The sequence below is a fragment of the Esox lucius genome, chromosome 19, assembly GCF_011004845.1.
Source record: "Esox lucius isolate fEsoLuc1 chromosome 19, fEsoLuc1.pri, whole genome shotgun sequence".
In the NCBI taxonomy this organism is placed as follows: Eukaryota; Metazoa; Chordata; class Actinopteri; order Esociformes; family Esocidae; genus Esox; species Esox lucius.
Window position 1 is genome coordinate 26,751,783 of NC_047587.1, and position 19,281 is coordinate 26,771,063.

Genomic DNA, 19,281 nt, shown 5'->3' on the forward strand with positions numbered 1-19,281 from the left:
TCTAAAATTGTATTGTGTTTCTGTTGAGTTATTATTACACAATATTTATTCTGACCTTTTTGAATCTTGCCCCTGACAAATAGCCCATATTACAAAAAAAGACTAAAACTAACACTAAAACTAATAAAAACTAAACTAAAACTAAGCATTTTCAAAAAATTTAAAATAAACTAGCAAACCCACTTTAATTAAAACTAAACTGAATTTGAAAACAAAGTCAAAACGAAATAAAAATAAAAACTAATAAAAAATGCTAAACTATAATAACCTTGGTGCAGACTGGACCACACAGTTGCCAGAGGCCGGTTTATTTTCCCATGATTCTCTCTTTCTGTCCAGGCAGAACGCAGCAGGGTGGCCAGAGCTGATTTTTCACCTCGCCAGACCAGTAACACTTTGTATTTCATATTCCCCCACAAAGCCAAGGGCAACAGTCTCTGTTTTCCTTTCTTCAACCGTCCCATGATCGTTTCATGAATGCGATCCAGAGGACCAGAGCTGGGACCAGTGTGTCGGCCAGAAGGCCCGGTTCAGACTCCAGACTCAAAGAGGACTGGCCTTGTTGCTGACGGCCTTGAGTTAAAGCCCAGCCTGGAGCCAACACCCCTGTATCCACCCGTCCAGGGTCAACTCTGGTCCTGCTCCACAGCGTCTCCACCTCTCACCATTTCATGTGTATTTCTTCTCATCTTCCCTGAGGTAGCGAGGACTCTGCTCAAGCTGAAGCGCTGCCATTTGGCAACACAATGTCTCCGGACAGCTTCTCTTGGTAGTACCTCTTCAACATTCACAGAGTATTCCCATAGTTCACATAGCAGACTGGTTTTATTGTCTAGGTTGGAGAGTCCCATCTTTTTGAGCATTTCTATAGACAGGTCAGTCTTCAGGCGCTTTTATAGAAAAATGTAAGCTGGATCTGGATAAAGATCCCATTAGGACTGCGGTTTATGGGCCCATCATGGTCTTGAAGGACCGCTGTTTGAGCTCCAGGTGCTGTCTGTGCTTCATGGCTCACATGCCAGGTTCTGAGGATGGATTTTCTTGGAGTGTCATACTAAAATACTCCATATACTATTTGGGGGGGGGGGGGGGTGAAGCATTTTCATGGAGGACAGAGTCTAAACCTCACTGTTTCAAAGCATGGCACGTCCAATCCAAACGGACATAGAAGTCTGCGGTCGGGGGGCCAGAGGTGCTCTTTAAATAGGAACAGCCTGCAGTGGACCAGCTCATTCCTAAAGACACTGCTTTCCCAGTGGAGCAGGAAAGCCGCTAAATTACACCCAATCAGGGTTCCACTCATCCTTCATTTAGCGCTTCATTAGAGGGCGAATATTGGAGTGTAGTCAGGCAGAAAGAAGAGCAGTGGAGAGGAGTGGGATGATGCTTTATAAATACCCAGCCACATTAGCATGGTGCATCGCTAACCTGCAGGCAACGCCACACAGCCACCACATCCAGAACCACACACACGCACACACAGCTGTAACAAGTGAAGCTCAGGGCACCCCAGCCTCCCCCATACAGTGCACTGGGTGTAACTCAGCCAAAGCACCCATTTCTGATGGGAAGCGGATGAGATCATTAACGCCTCTGAAACCTCGTTTGTAATGTGAAGACGGCACAAACGTATTGATCTGGCTGGGCTGTTTTGGAAGTCTGCATCTCTGAACCTATTATTATTTTGTTTTCCTTTTACTTAAGATTCCAGTTCACTACGTTAAGGAATGCAATCGTTGGGGGTTCAGCGACAACGCCGATGATTGCAGTATACAATGAGCTATACACTAAAGACCCGTTGCTATGGCAAAGCATGGCGAGGAGCTGGGCTAGCGGTGTAGGGAGACTGGGTTTGTGCTTCACAGATGTGGACCACAGGAACGGATACAGTCTCCCAGAGCAATGAATCCCTGGCGAGACCAAACCCATGTTACCAGAAACACTGAGAAACAGTCAGTGGCCCTCCCACCACGATCACCAGGCAGCCAAATAAAGCAAGAGAAACAGCCAGATGAGGGATAGAAAGAACATGGTCATCAGAAAGAGATAAAAACACCATTCTAATAAAAGCAGGTTTTTTTTGGGCGAACTGACATTGGGGAATTACTGTTATTCATTAGCAGAGATGATACATTTCTTTCTTTCCAGCCCCCCCCCCCCCCCCCCCCCCCCTGTGTCCCTAGTGTACCAGGCAGTGTTCATGTGAACCCTAAAGCCAGCAGGAGATGGAGAGACTGAAGGCAGAACGCTGCCAGAGGAACAGTGGGGGTACGTACATTACTGCTTCATATTTACCATGTCAGGGTGTGACATCATCATTAACCTACAGTAAGACAGCCCTCTGAGAGGAGCAGGTGGTCTAATGACTCAAACGTGTTTCAACGGGTTACCTTGGATACCCTCTGTTTCCTAAGCAGACTGATCGAGCAGTGCCAGGGCACACACCGGGACTCACAGAGGCATGGGAAACTGATATCTAGAACCCAGCACCCAGAATGGTGGTCTCCGCTTGCGCTCCTGGTCTCCCTCCCTGCCAACTCACCTCTTGGCCCGTGGCTTAACCCCTCTATCGCAAACACGGAAACATTTAACCATAGCCCTACACCTGGACATACCTAGCACCGATATAGGCTGACGGAAAATGTTTGACCAGGTCCCTCCCAGACCATTCTACTAGAACAGTCCTTACACCGCAAAACACGTGCCGGACTGAACAGTAAACCAGCTCCTAGCTCCCAGACCAGAGTGGACACAACATCTTCCTCTCCCTAACCCTGAACTATTATTTGAGTGCTAGAGATCCCCACATCAGACACACACCAACGCACACACACACACAATCCTTGACACAATTTATTTCTGTATTATTGAAATTCCTCCTCCTGTTAATTGCTGCTCTGGTGGTGAGCGTGCGTTGTGCTATTTGCATTTCTGGGCCTGTTAAGCAGTGTTAAGCTGCAACATTACGGCACGCCGGGCTAATGCAGCTAGGGTAGCGTTGCTGTCGGCAACACGGCAATCAGCGTAGCGGCGAATGGCGCGAGGGTAGAGATCAAACGAGCCCGTCTCGACGACATCACAAACAGTGAGAGTGAATTTACCCGACAATAGCCTCCATACCCATAGTGGGGATGGGGGAACAACACATCCTTCTAATTGTGCCTTTTTCTAAATGGGAGCTTTCATTTATCCGAAGAGGTGTGTGTGCTCCCTCACACAAAGCAAACAGGGTGCGAGGCAGCTCCGGGCCAGGCTCACGCACACGCCTGCCGACCCCCTGTTAAACAAAGAGTCTACCTCAGCCGGTTCATACAACCTCACTCTAACACACACACACACACACATAATATAGACATACAGAGCTCCTGTCTTACTGTGGCACTAACAGAGACTGTGCATGTATCTATATTGTAGAGCCAGGTGTACAGCCTGGTCCAAGACCTTATGTCGATAAGACTGCAGAGTACAGGGAGGTCATGGAAATCTAGACAGACAGACAGAGAGAGCAACACACTGCTGCATGGATAAATGACTGCTGTAATGGGCAGTTTGGATAGTGAGAGAACAGAATTAAATGTAATGGTGTGTGTGTTCTGCAGATCTAACCAGAGAGAAAGAGTGAGAGAGCGAGGGAGAGAGTGGGAGAGAGAGAGGGAGAGAGTGGGAGAGTGGTCTCACCTGGGTCCAGCTCCACTGCAGCCGTCTGCAGGAGAGGTAGACACAGAATACCTAATGTGTGTGGAGCGGCTCCCTGGTCGGGAGGGGCGGGCCGTACAGTCCTACTGCTGGCCCCCGGCCATTCTGTCTGATTAAGCCTTCTACACTTAAGGGATAAAACCCTGCTCTCCCCCTCTCCCACTGGAAGCCATTAGCAGACCCCCATTTGCAGGTCTGTGTCTGTGTGTGTGTGTGTGTGTGTATTGTACAGAGCATGTGTGAATGTATGTATGAATTTAAATGTATAAAATGGTGTGTTAAAGTGTACAGGTGTGTTTGCCTGTGTGTGTGCAAGACTGTGTTTCTTTAGGATCAAACTTGGGGCCCAGAGCAGAGGACTGTTATGGCATGAGCCTACAGGCCTCAGCCAGACCCCTTTGGTTATATGCTCTCATCGGATCCACTGACCCACCCTGCACCTCAACACATCATAACTCAGGACCTCATACCATAACACACTACACCTCATACCTCAACACACTACACCTCATACCTCAACACACTACACCTCATACCTCAACACACTACACCTCATACCTCAACACCGCATACCACCACACCTCATACCTCAACACACTACACCTCATAACTCAACACCTCGTACCACAACACACTACACCTCATAACTCAACACCTCATACCACAACACACTACACCTCATAACTCAACACCTCATACCACAACACACTACACCTCATAACTCAACACCTCATACCACAACACCTCATACCACCACACACTACCCCTCATAACTCAACACGTCATACGTCAAAACACTACACCTCATACCTCAACACACTACACCTCATACCTCAACACACTACACCTCATACCTCAACACACTACACCTCATACCTCAACACACTACAGCTCATACCACAACCCACTACAGCTCATACCACAACCCACTACAGCTCATACCACAACCCACTACTGCTCATACCACACAGCACCTAATATGTAGCCTGCATAGACAGGGATTAAGGCTTGGTGCTCGAGTGCATTCACTCTCGACACGCAGGATCAACCACGCGAACACACACACAAAAAGAGATTTCAATGGCCAGTGAAGAGCAGAGCATCTTTTTAGCCTTGACTAGAAGGCCAGCCAAAAGCCAAGGCAGACCAGTCTGCAGCCAGACCCACTAACTGGCCCAGTGTCACTTCCATAGGAGCACTAACATAACACTAAACCAACGCTATAACACGACAATAAACCAACACTAAGGGGAACACTAAACCAACTCACCACTACCAGGAAGACAACAACAATGCAGCCATTAGTTAGAAACCATTAAACCCTAATAACACAGAGCTGTGGTGATTAATCACAGTGATGGTAGTGTAGTGTGCAGCAGCCTCTCTGCATCTCCACCCCCAACCCACTGCAGCTAGATTCACCACAACCCCTCCCCCAAACCCACATCAAATGACAGCATGGGCTGAATGGCAGGGATGGCAATTCCCAGAGTGCACCTCTGCGCTAACAGTTGTTCCTAGAGCAAGTGCAGGGTAAGAGGGACTGCATGGGCCTTAACACTGCAATGGGTCACTCTGGCCAATCACACGCTGGCTTCAAGCCCAAGTGGGCGGGCCTGGCATTTCCTGCTGGACACAGCAGAGGCACATGGATCAAACCCCCTTCCAGCCTACACCCTTTCCCCTGCCCCCACCTCCTCCCGTCCTCGTATCCTAAGGGTCTCTCCCATTGGCTGGCTGCATTGTCCCTCCGGTGGTCGCTGCTCCACCACTGGCCAAGCGTGATGCCAATCTGCAGCCCAAGCCGTCCTCCGGGGAGCTCTAACTTCAATGGCCTGTCCTCCAAGCCACCGCCATGGGACAAGGACAGAAGCTGATTAACCAAATACTTTTATCAGCACTGAAACCGCTCTGCTGCACAAAACAGCCTTAAAAACACAAACACCACCACTGGCCAGAAAATCACTAATGGGTAAAGGGGAAAAACAGCAGAGAGCTTAGATGGCACAGAGAAAAAACATAAAGCCTGACAGGGCCCACAGCCCTCCCACTCTCAGAGGGCACTGCTGCTCTAAAATCCTGCCGAGCGGTCCAACTGCCCCCCCCCCCCCCCCCCCCCCCCCCCCCCCGCGCCTCTCACCCCCTACTCTAAAGGAGCAAGGGTTTATGGGTCTAGAGGCTGGAGAATGCCGAAGGACTGAAGGACAAGCGAGAACGGAGAGAGAGAGCGAATGAGAGGATAGGGTGGAAGAGTGGAGGATGGGGGACTGTGAGTGGGACAGAGGAAGACAGAGGATCAGGGTGAACTGGCAGAGGGTGGATGGGAGCGTGGGTGGATGGCTAGCAGTAGCTGTTGGTTTTCAGGTTCCGTTTCCTCAGGCAGTTCTCAGCTGATGCCGTGGGGAAAACCTGGTTAGTTTGAGCCAAGCAGAGCTCTGTAAAGAGCAAACAGTCTCCCTGGTTTGATCACTCGATCTCTCTCGCCTGGAGCGTCCAAGCACAAGCACCCACGCTAAGACTCAGCCTCAGCCCAGCTCTCCAACCACAGGAGCACGGGCAGACCCAATCACCAGATAAAGGCCCAGCTACGCTTTTACTTCTTGGAGAGTCAGTGAAGGAGCAGAATGGCTGACTGACATACTACATCCCAGCACCAAGCAGAGTTCCACAGCAGGACTGTTCAGGCAGAGCAGGGCAGAAGCAGAGCGGAAGTAGAGCTGGGTTGTCAGGTGGGAAAGCCCTAATGGCGTTTTGGTCACAGGCAGAAGCACAGGGCGGAGTCAGGGTTGGGTTGGAGTGGACAGTGGAGGGAGACATAGAAAAGGTACATGTTCTTAGTTCCAATAAAGCTGTGGCTTTTTCTGGATTTCTCTCTTACACACACACATACACACACACACACACACACACGGACAGGGGCGTGCACGGGTTCCACTCATGGCTGTGCTGTATATTTCTTGTCGTCAGCTAGCGTTTTCTGTGGAAAGCCCTGGATGCAGTTGTATTCTGCACCATCTGAGCCTGCTTGCGCTACCTTTGTCACAGACAGCTAAGGAATCCACACACACACACACACGCACGCACGCACACACACGCGCACCCACACACAGACACACTTAGATTCAGAAACAGTGGCAAGAGCAAATCCACAACAAGAGAGAGCAAGATGTTTCATTTATGTACACACAGACACACACACACCCAGACACAAACAGGTGTGTCTCCGTCATGTTTAGGAGCAGACAACACAGTGGAAGATTAAAGGGCCTCTCAGATCTTAAACATGTTTTTTCATCCTTCTCAGAGCAGAGGGGAAATGGTTTCAATATACCGCACCTCCAAAACCCCAGAGAGAGGAAGGGAAAGAACGGAGGAGGGTGGGAGAGGGGGACCGAAAAAAAAAGGAAGGGGAAAATGTGTGAGGAGAAAAGCAGACATGATTAAATCACAAGGGCTGCCTCCTGCTGTCACGGAGTATGACACAGGTTCACTACTGAACACTGGGGGGCGACCAGGTAATCATGTTCCAAACGCTGCGACGCCATGAAAAAGAGGACGGGACAGAGGAAGAGATGCCCGGTACCCCCACCCCACCCCACCCCACCCAAAAAGGCAGCATTTGACTGGTGACCTAGGAGGAGGAAGACCTCTCCGGATTACAGACCCTCAGGAGACCTTCCAGGAATAGACATGCTGCTCAGAGTTACAGCACCACCATCAATACTGTACCAACACACTGCTCGGCCATGGAGACAGACGGACACAGGCAAAGTAGAGACACACACATGTATGTAAATGAAAGCACACGGCAAGACATGCAGATAGACACGCGCACTCAGGGAAATGCACGCTCACACACTTGCATCATTCAGAGAGGACCCGGGGCTGCTTAGGAGAGAGAGAGAGAGAGGCAGGATGGGGACCCTTAATTGCCTTATCCTGTAGGACAGGCTGGGGAGTGCTTTTTGACTTGAGATTCCAATTTCACGCTAAGGCATTATTTAGTTTGATACAGACTTGATTAGGCATTACAGCAGGCCCCATTCTGCTGGAGCTTTGTGGCTCTCGTATCACTGGAGGACAGATTAACTCTGCAGTCACGCTCCTTCTGAGAGCCACCGCCTCACGCTCCTCACAGCCCGTCGCCTGGCGTTGTGGGGGGAGTGCCCCTCTGGTTCCAGACGTTCACCAAGGCCAGTCGGTCCTCCCAGGCCGTGACATCGATCTCAGCCAGCCGGGCCACGCTGAGAGACTTTGGGGCGATATGGCAGAGCAACGCAAAGCCCTAACAAATGACCAAACACACCTCCTCAAATAGGTTAGGCATAACAACCGGCAGAGGGCTCCACCAGAACCCAGGCTCCGACACCTCCACCCGCTACTCCTCATTTAATTTTGTTTTTCGAGGGAGAGGAAATGAAGGTCCCTGAGCTGCCCATCAATACGTCTGGACCAGCAGGCCGAGGCCAGCCTAGAGTCTGCCTTTTTCAAAGCAGAGATCCATGGCGCAGTAGACAGGCCCCACAGTACACAGCCCCATCCTCCCGCATGGCCATCACCTATTCTCTTTCTCCAGACTTTCACTTGGTCTCTCGGACACTGTTTGATGATAACATGAAGCATTTATTAGGGGAAAGCAAAACACAAGAGAAAAGGCTTTTCTTTCGACCCGTTCCTTCCCACCACACACGCTCACAACTACGTGCGGACGGACCAGCGGACTCCAAGGCTCGGGGAGACGATGACGAGACGATGACGAGCCGCCACCGCCACCGATCGGCCCTCACAGACAGAAGGGGTTCTGAGGACGGCGGTCACCATAAGTCCTGCCGGGGTGGGGCGGATGCGCTCAGCGACGTCCGGGCGAGGGGGAGGAACGGCGGACGTGGGTCGCCTTCATTTAGCCTTGTGGCAGCGCCCAGCGCCTGCAAACCATGTTGAGAAGCAGCGCGACAAGCAGCGCGACAAGCAGCGCGACAAGCAGCGCGACAAGCAGCGCGACAAGCAGCCTACAGGGAGATGCCGCCATGACAGAAGGCCATAGACTAAAGCTAAAGACATGAACAGATCTGTGTATTAGGGCTATTCAACTCTGTTCTGTTCTACATCATCATTATTTTCATTAATTGAACCCACCTGGTGTCCCAGGTCTAAGTAAGTACTTGATTGGAGAGTTGTAATGTAAATACAGAGTGGACCTGGCCTGGAGGTCCAGAGTGGAGATTGAGAGATCTGGTTCTTCCTTCTCTCTGTCTTACGTCTGCACCCTGGCCTCCCACCAAACAGCTTCTCACCAGAGGCCTCCAGTCACTCGTGGCCTTGGAGCTTGAATAACACTGAGCTCAAACTGGGATCAGTGAGGAGTGAGAGGCCCTCCTTCTTGTCATCTTAACACATCTTACCATACGGACACAAGCACTTCCGGTTTCATAAGTTCTCTCCAACACACAGAGAAATGTTATTCAATCCTTGTTTTGCAGAACATAAACCCTATATCCACATTCTGTATCCCCTAAACCTAACCCTTAACCAAGATCCTTACCTTCATACCTAAACTTACACTAACCCCAACTCCAAACACTTACTATAATACCAACCTGTAATGCATAAAATACTACAGTGGACCGATGTGTTAGATCTGGACAAGACACACACACACACACACACACACACACACACACACTCTCTGAGCGAGAGAGAGAAGACAGAGAAAACCTTTTCACCCTTTCTCTCATGGGAAAACTACCTGTACGTAGCTCAAAATCCAACAATATGTATGGAATGCGCCGGGAACCAGAAAGTAAAACACCTCATGTGCACGTTTTAAAAGTAATTTTAGTGAATTCTTTTTTATTTTTGCCTTAAAATAAAGAGCGGCTTTAATTGTTCCTCCGTCCTCCTCCCCCTCCCCTTTGCAAGGCGTATTATTCTGGCCTCGGTGGGGGGTGCTCGGCTTCTGACAGACGAATTGAATGAAAAGAAATCAGAAAAACACAAGTGACTTCATAAGGGACTAGCCGTTCTCAGAGGTTGCGGGGCCAGCATAAAAGAATGCCATACAATAAGGGCTAATTCTGTCTGAGCTAAGTACTCCTATGCGATACAAGTTTCTAGGTGAGTGTCTAGCCCCGGCATAAAGAAAGGCTGCTTCACGGCTTAAATCAATTTGGAGACGACACTGGGAGCTGTACAGACACACTCTACAGCAAAATACTGGAAGCAGAGTCTTTCTGGAAACACAAATCTTCTCTTCAGAAAATTCTATTATAGCTCAAAAGACTATGCACTCTTTCACTATGCTTTTAACCATGACTTCATGCAGGTTATACAATAGCAAAGTCTCTGCCATGGTGGAGACAAGCACTTTCGCGCTGGTGGATGCAAACAGGTAGTCCGGGCTTAAAAGCCCAAGCAGCAGGACAAAGATAAATATTGGACCACTGAAACATATTGAAAAGAATAAGCTGTATGACGTACTGCTGTTAAAATAAGAGTTTTATAATATTCTCATCCAGTTGGGTGATATTTTGCTAATAATTACTAAAATATAACAATATTCTGTACATCATTAGCATATCACACTTGAAGGAAGTGGGGGTTTTGGAGACCGTCCTGAATGTACTTAATGTTCAATGATTCAAAGAGAGATTTAATAACCCAACAAAGCTAATGTATACACACAGCCCAGGGCTTTCCATCCATTGGAGAAACTTCTCTCCGTTTTTAATTAAATGCTATTTAGAGGAAAATTTCTAGGCACAGTGGAATCAATAGCTTGAGCAGAAGGAAGCTCTTTTTTCGTGTGTTTTGTGCACGAGTACAGTCAGTATGTCTCTCAGCACCTAACCAGGACTGTTTCAAATGCTTCCCCATACAGATCTGACAGGCCAATACTTAGGAGACCAGAACCTAAACAGAACCCAGACAAGACCCAGGAAGAACTCAGGCAGGACAAAAGTTGCACACAAATTCCAATGTCTACAAATTATTGCAAATATTGTTCTTGGTCAGTAGTTATAGAAATATATATATATATATTTTAGCCACAAGCAAACATAGTGAACCTAACAGTAAGGAGAATAATACCCCATTCATACCAAGCCTAAACACCACCAGTGGCCCATTCTGTAATAATACAAACATAATACGCATTTTCAATTCAAGCCCATACTGCACAGTAAGTACTAGCTAAATACCATTCTGTAGGTACTGACCAATCCAACATTTAGTTAACCAGTAGTATACCAGTCTACACCAACGTCCATCTCTAACTGAACGTTAAATGTTTGAGAATTGTCAAAACTTGATTAATGTTTCTCATACTTGCATAGCTGGACAGCAAGTTAACAGTTAATATGAAACGGTATGATAATGCATGCTTAAGTAAGCTCATGAATGTTAGCCATAACAAAGCTGTCATAATTAGCTGAGCTGTTCATGCTTCGGGAAATCAATCTGTACATCAAAGTGTTTCTCCGTGATGTCACTATAGCTGTAATAACACATACACTGTAGCTCTGTCAGGGGGTATGCAGAAGTCGCGACAGTCAAGGCAGCTGGCTTCATGAAAACTCTTAACAATGTTTGTAATGGCAGCGTTAATATTTAACCGTTTGTGATATTGTCAAACTTCATATATTTATGGCCATACTGAGCCAGATACTGTAGCTTGGTGTAAAATGACATGAATAAGACTGGCTCATTAAACAAGTAAACATCATTTACAGAGTTGTTTTAAATTTTGGTTATTAAATCATTTCAGCCTGTGTTAGACATCTCCTCAGTCCTGGTTACGTCACTGAATGTAATTGACCGTGACAAACCCGCAGTCTCCCAGCCTCTGAGCATTTCCTTCTACAGTAGCCTCTAATAAAACGTGCGTGACACAAACATTGGGACAGCAAACACCTCGCCATTCTTACGTGAAAAGGGATATAAAGGAAGGTCTTGGTGTGTGCCGGAAGCAGCCACAAGAGGTGGGGGAAACGATGAGGTTTGACATGACAAGCAGCGGAGATGTGTTTAAAACATATCGCATGCTGGTGCGTGCTCCTAACATCGCAAAGTATCAGTATCATATATCTGTTCAATATTGAACAGTTTTGTGAATTTGATTAATTGTGCACCCCAAGGCAGGACCCGGGAAAAACCCAGACAGGGTCCAGGATCCAGGGCCAGGCTCCCACTGGTCAGAGGTCAAGGTAGGCAAAAGGGGTCGGCAGGGGTCAAACCGGGACTGAAGCTCTAAGTTAATGACTTCAGCATCAGACCCCCCCCCACCCACCCAGTCTCCATCCCCCTCCTCAACAACCCGCCTTTAATCATCAGAGCTGGGACTCTTCCAAGGGGGAGGCTGCCCAATAAATATATGCATCAGCCAGGTGTGGTAGAGGTGTTTAATTGCCCCCATTGCTTATGTTTAATGTACAGCCAATGTCGACACTGTGGGGTCGAGGAGCAGCTGCCCGGAGTGTGGAGAACAAACAGTCTGATGGACAACAGACAGGGCCAAGTAGACGGAGGAGAACGCTGAGGAAGACTGGGTGTGATGAACAGAGGAAAAGACAGAAGGAGAAACAAAAGAGGATAAATGAGACCAAACAGCAGTGCTCTGGCTCCTGTAGCAATTCTCCAGAATGTTCATGGTTCTGCCTTCTCTCTCTCTCTCTCTCTCTCTCTCTCTCTCTCTCTGAGGTCGAAGCAGAGCTGGGTCACAAGCACAGGCTTTGGCCACACTGGAGACGCCGCACTGACATTTACACATAAAACCCATTACCACATTCACTCACACGCTCGCTGGCCAACACAAAGAGCTGGGCTTGACGTAGCCCGTTTACGGAGCGCGGACCTTCTCAGTCATTTAGGTCGGTTAACTCTGGGTGTCTGCCACAGATCAGCCTGGTTCAACATCAAACAACAGGTGGGCCATTCAACGGGCCCTGAGGTTAACATGGACTGAAATAGAAGCGCCCAACATGAAACAAAAAAATCTAATCATATTTAATCACACATTTGGCATATAAGGGAGAGAGAGACAATTGCCAGTCAGACGCCGTGGTCCTGTACAGAAACGGATTGCGAACCTCTCTGGGATCCTGGGATCCTCTGGGATCCTCTGGGGATCCCAGCCGTTACAGGTATTTGAACCATCCCAAAGCTTGCCCACTGGATTCAACTTGTCGGCAAATCTTCGAACCCGGAATAAGAGAATCAGGTGAGCTAGTTCAGGGCTACAATGAAATGGGGAAACATCTGGGGGTCCCCAGGTAGAAGTGACAGAAACGCTGCTATAAAACGCCATTTGCACAGGAAGGAGCAGATCTGAACACAACTCTCTGAGCACGCTGTTCACATGCATTCCAACCCGCCCAATGCCGCAGAACAATCAAAGTTTGAGAGCGGATGACTCTGCGAATGCAAACCCCCCCAGGGAGACGACGTCGTTGTGTGTGTGTGTGTGTGTGTGTGGGGGGGGGGGGGGTGAGCGGGAACCAAGCATACACACCGAATTAACAGCAGAAGTCACCCCGGCATCGTTGGCACTTCAGAAAGGAAGAGCAGGCTGGAGTGGGTCCTGAGCAGGGTGGAGTGGGTCCTGAGCGGGATGGAGAGGGTCCTGAGCGGGTGGCAGTTCCGGCCCAGTAAGTCCAGAGTGCTGATAAACCCTGGTGCTAAGCCGATACAATGGCACAGCCTACGACTGAGCGCTTCCATTAAGACAGATCCTTCCATACACACTGGCAGGCAGGCTGCTGATAAGGAGTTGTCATTGGCAGACACACTGGCCACAAGGGAGCTCACCCGGGCTGGGCACACACACACACACACACACACACACAGGCACAAATCTCCATGGCAGTAGGGATCGCTGTAGAGCAAGACTACATTACAGGAAGGAAGGAAGAAGAATCAGACATATTCTCTTGTTTACAATGGACTGATTCTCAAGCAACGTTTACTCTAAGCATCTGACCACTTTAAGCTGTTGATTCCATTTCCTATGTTGAGGGCTACTGTGCACTTCACCATAAAGAAGTAACCCTGCTTCCCAATCCTGAAGCTAATGCAAAATACGTGTTATATTGTGGAAACCAGTATGCTCTATATAAAAATAGATTGCCGCTGTGGCTGAACAATGGCCAATTACTTTTTTGTAATACCATAGAAAAATACCAAGACAGAAATTGCTAACCCTGCTGTGTAGTCACTGAACAATCTGTGTTGTTCTTCACCTACCAGTAGTACCAGTAGATACAGTGATCTATTCAAAAACATATGCAACATTTCCTGGCCAAATACAGCAAACACAAAGGCACCGAAAATTATCACTGTGTCTATGTCAACGTAAGATACCAGACACACACACGCACACACACACACACACACACACTAGAATAAAGACGGGAGCAAGCTGGGCACTGTTCACTCTTTCGGCGCTGTGGTAAATTACTTCAAGGTTTTATAACAGCCTGTTGACCAATGAAATGTTGGCTCTGCTGCCAAAAGCCTAGGTGACAATAAAAAAGCCATTTACTGGTAAAAACAGATGGACTTAGGAAAGCTGTGTGTTTGGAGGAACGACAGAGACATACCGCCGAAAACGCACGCAGACTTTAAGGGAAAACGAAATTATATCCATCCAAAATACCAGGCTAAGTCACGCTTAAGTGGACATTAAGTTACCTGTGTCACAGTATGGGCTTTAAAGTTATACTTTACTTACTGATATGGAATTGCATTGGAATTAATTTATATATTTGTTATAATAAAACCTTAATAACAGTAGTCCCTACGCATTGTGCATAACTGCGAAGCAATTCAAATGCAAACTACACAACACTAACCGACACCTAAACAACACAGTGTTGCTTCTGAGGTAATTACAAAATAAAATACATAAAAAACAAATAATACAACTGTACAAACATCAACATACATTGCTAAATTAATAATATCGATACAAAATTCAGGTAGTAAAAAAGGACGGTAAGCCAGATGGAGATATCAATTGATTCAGATGTTTCGATATTGCTCAGGGTCTTAGAAGCACTCACAATTCAAAGGAGAACCTAGTGTAAATAGAGCAGCACTGGAGGAATCTGGTGTGGAATGAGGGGGCAACACAGCGGGTAGTTGGAGTGGAAATGATGCCATTATAGCCTCAGATCTCCTCTCGCTCAGCCAGCATTAGCCAAGCTTGTTCTAACGTCTCTGTCTCCCCGTCCCAGGTTAAAGGTCCCATTTGATTTGATTGACTGTAAACAACGCTGTGGAGAAGAAATAAGTGCTCTCCCGCTCCCTGCCTGTCATGTGCACTCATTCACGCTTAATGTCCTGCAAATGAAGAGGATTTATTAATGTGTAATTAAGTAATAATCATCACTACATAATGCATGAACTCCTCTTGGGGACGGGGATATATGAAACAGGAAGGCCACGGCCAGGCACTTTACGCAGAGACGCACATTAAAAAGGGACTCATCGAGATAAATAACATTTTGATGTGAACCCGCTCCTTACACTCTCCTCTCCTCTGCCCCCACCCCGTCAGTAAAACAGCCAATCACAGCCATTAAAGCAACCTCAATTAGCCACCTACAATTAAGATTAAAAAATCCTAACACTGCAAACATCACATGATAATAAGGATCTGTGTTTTCCTCAAATCCTTTGTCGTCAAAGCTGGCTGTGTTTATGTGTGGGTGTGTGTGTGTGTGTGAGTGTGCGCGTAGCAAAACCGCTTTGGCACTGACAGGCACTCTTTGGAGTTGAGTGAGCAGGTGAGAGACAACGGGACATAAAAACATCAATAATCCCTGGTGCATGCCTTGTATCACTCTGATGCTCACTCATAATTTGAGAATATGCCAGTCAGTGGGCAAGGTGTTGCGGGGAGATAGCAACAAAACACATTTTAGTTACACATACATTTGGCCTCTGGCTGCTGTGCATCACTGACTAAGCATAAGCTTTGTTTATTCAAAGCCACCGGCTAGAGCTTCAGAGCATACTCAGGATACAAAACAGTACAAAAATGAGCCTTCTTCACCCAGGGAAATGGCATGTGCTACCGTTTCTGCCATTAATGTGAGGTAATGTTGAAATAATCAAGTGATGTCTTGTCACACATTCGGCCTAAATGTAATCTATTTTCCTAGGGAGCCCGAAAGCATCGCGAGAGGTTGTGACAGCAAGCTTGGGGACAGTTTTTGAGAAACTAGGATTCAATCTAGTGTAAGATAATTCAACGCAATTATTTGAACCGTAGTCCCTATTCAAATCATGTTTCGTCTGATCTGTTCATTGAATTTCTATGCTTTTAATCTGATAGGAAAAGTCCAGGTAGATAATGTGACAAAGTCCCTGGTGACTTAGACCAACCACTGTGGTCCCAAACACAGCTTCAATTTACCATGACCTGCCTTTTACAGAGAGAACAACTCAATAACAACAACATAAAAGAAACATAACAAGAATTGTAACAATGTAGGCTTTTAAAAAAAATCCATGTTGCCATCACTTACATAGAACAAAAATAATATTATTGGGGGAGGGTAATCATTCTGTAACACATGGGCCACCCAATTGCCCATCTGGTTTCCAAAGAGACAAAACAAGCCAAATGCCCCTCGCCCGTCTGTAATGCCCCACTATCTTCTCCCTCAGTGGAGGGATGCCATCCTACTGAATGTCCCTAGAAAATGACTGATCAGCAACAAAATGCCATGGTCCGTCTGATTAAACACAGCCCAATGTACCCCATAATCATGGCAAAGAAAATAACAATGATCAAGATATGGGAATGCATTAGCTACAGTATGAGAGAGGGGATGGGGTGTTTCATGTTACGGGTAGACCCTTCATAAACACTGCCATAAATATTTCAGCAATTTATTATTTCTTTTTATTAATAACCAAAGAAGTATCGTAGAAATGTTCGTGTCCAGTTGCAGAGTTAGTTTGAATTTGAATTTAGAAAAGCATACATTATTAAAACAAATAAATGATTTGCTCAATAAAGTAATCCAAAACTGTAAGCAGCCATCTTGTCTACATATTTCTCTGACTGAGACAGGTGAGTGTCATCTTGATACACAGCTTTTTCAGGTGGACACCACCAAATAGACTAGATGGCAGTATACACATTGCAAAAGTACTTCACGGACCAAAACTTTTGCTTTAACAGAGTGATTTTGTAAATATAAATGAACACCCTGCCACTGAACAAAGACATTTTGATGATAAATGTTTTGGCCAAATGCAGAACAAAGATAGTATACCAAGTACACATATGTTGAAACATTTGTGAAATCTAGTCATGTATGGTTTTGATCTGTAACAGGTAATGGAGCGCCACATTATTTGTTTTCATACTGTATACATGCTTGGGCTTCAAGCCATATATATGCACACCATATTCAGATGGAAAGTTCCTCATGACAAACAGGTTGCAGTCTCGTCAGTGGTCATAATTTACAATCAATCAATTAAGTAATTAATTGACCAGGGAACACCTGAGAGACTATTTTATTACTACAGAGTAGGCCCAGGCGGTATTACATTCTCGTTTTTTCTTTATGTTACTTAGCCTTAAGGTTGACAAAATCTAGATAATAAAAACAACAGTGAAGCTATTTCATTTTGGATTTTGACAGTACCCGCCAAAGATAGCCATGAAATCTAATTGGTCATGCTTCTACGTGTGTTAGTCCTCCATCTCTCCATTAAAAAGCACTTACCTTTTACGGAGCGCGGTTTGGCCTGTTTTCGTCTAGACATCTCTGGTTTGTGATAGTAATTTCTATTTGTATCGATCGCTAATGCTTTGTGAATACAGTCATACAGATCAATACTTCAGTTGGCGTTTTTTTATCACTTCTTTGCCTGTTGCAATGCGGCAACTTCTGTCTCTGGTAGTAGCCTATAGTCCAGTTAAAGAGGTGGGTACAATTAGGAACTGTAGAGAGGCGCACCGTCCGGTTACTCCAGCAATTTAACTTCTTCAGCTGGACTCAACCTGTAGATTAAACGAAATAACTTGTCGTTCTCCTGCTGTCCGTAGCGAAGGTATCTTTTGTTCCTTTACATTGATACACACGTTGGCGATAGCTCGACTTTATCGGCAGTCTGAGTTTCAAGTAGCAGCCAAAGCCAAAATGACAGCCATGCGGTAACACCTGATCGGCCGTTAGAAAGGTGCCAATACGTCCAAATATTGTGATTATCTTGAATATACAATAAAACAATTCAGTTAAAAAAAACTTAACGTTTTTGTTATTTTCCTCCTGTTCGTCTTGATGTTTTGTTGGTGCAGTTCTCGGAACTACGTCTCTTTCTTCCTGATCTTGCAAACACCGAACCTCCCTCCGTCCGTTATTTTTCAGAAGGTGGCACGGGCAATGCAACCGTAGCCAGCATTTTCACCCCTAGGGATTTGTTTATATATCTCCCTTTTTAATTCCTTACACCAGTCAAATGTTTGCGATCGCTAGCCTCTCTCTCCCTTTTTCTTTGTCCTGACTCTGGTCTTCCCTCCGCCTCCCGATCCGACTGCTGGCGGGGCTGCAGCGCAGACACACATAATAAAGCCAGGCTTGGCTGGAAATGTAGCCGTGTCCCAGCAGGAGGATGTGAGAGTAGGGTCCCGGCGGGGGAGCGCTCTGATCCCGCAGGGAGCTCTGCACAGCCTGGGTTGAGCAGACAGAGAGAGCCAACAGCACCAAACCATGGTCAGCCATGGAAACTACAGCTTGACTTGGATCACGGATCAGGGCCAAAACATGGAGCTCCGAGCAACTCCGCAACGCGCATGAAAAATACGGACTGGATTCTGTTGTATCGTCTTTTCGATCCTCACATTTTAACTCCTCCACCACTTTCTCACCAGGGGTGACGATTGTCAGTGATGTTTAAATGTTTTTGTTGACAGTGTGGTCGTGAAACGCAACCTGTTTTACCACTGCCTATATATAAATACTTCATAGCTACTTTCTTTGACAAGATTGGGCAATCATTTGTCCATAATAACGGTGCACAATGGATTTAAATGCAGCCAATTACAAGCATGTTTTATTTAATTCACCAGAATTCTAATACATTTGAGTGAAAGAAATCGTGTACCATTTTTCTGGTTTTGGCCCCTCACAGTAGCCACAATCGTAAACGGGCTGTTACAGTAAAATATGTTTTCAAAACCAAAGGCACTCCAAGCCGCTGAACTTCCTACCATAATTCGATTTGAGTAGCCTATATGTAAACGCAATTCAAAGGCTTCCTAGTTTAGCAGGCCTAGAATTCGTGTCCCCTACAGAAAAAGACATGAGGCTGAAATATTTTAAATCACGTGGTGCTTTGTTCTTTTCTCTCCTGCCCAGTGTACTCTTTGACCGAACTAGAGCTGCACGGGCGTTGTCATGGATAACTTGGTGGGCTCCCTGTCTTGATCAGCGGGGTGTCCCGCAGATTGAGCCCCAACCCCCGTCGTGAGACGGAGCGGCCTTTAAATTTGACCCCCCGTGGAGGTGGGGGCCCCTCTTGTCTCGCCTGAACTCCCCCTGAAATGAGCGCGCGCCTGGAGACCGCTTT

General features: G+C 46.7%; 1 protein-coding gene across 3 annotated transcripts in view; it reads right to left on the reverse strand.

Annotated features, from left to right (window-relative positions):
- The window catches only part of znf423 (zinc finger protein 423), a 120,988-nt gene extending 102,558 nt beyond the window's left edge, over nt 1–18,430 (reverse strand). For 2 of the 3 annotated variants that reach the window (XM_029115082.2, XM_029115081.2), the window contains exon 1: nt 17,436–18,430. In XM_029115082.2, the coding sequence (XP_028970915.1) occupies nt 17,436–17,475 (40 nt within the window). In that variant the 5' untranslated portion in view covers nt 17,476–18,430. The remainder of the gene's footprint in view (nt 1–17,435) is intronic. The other variant, XM_029115083.2, reaches the window with a different exon arrangement.
- Between the last annotated feature and the right edge of the window lie 851 nt (nt 18,431–19,281).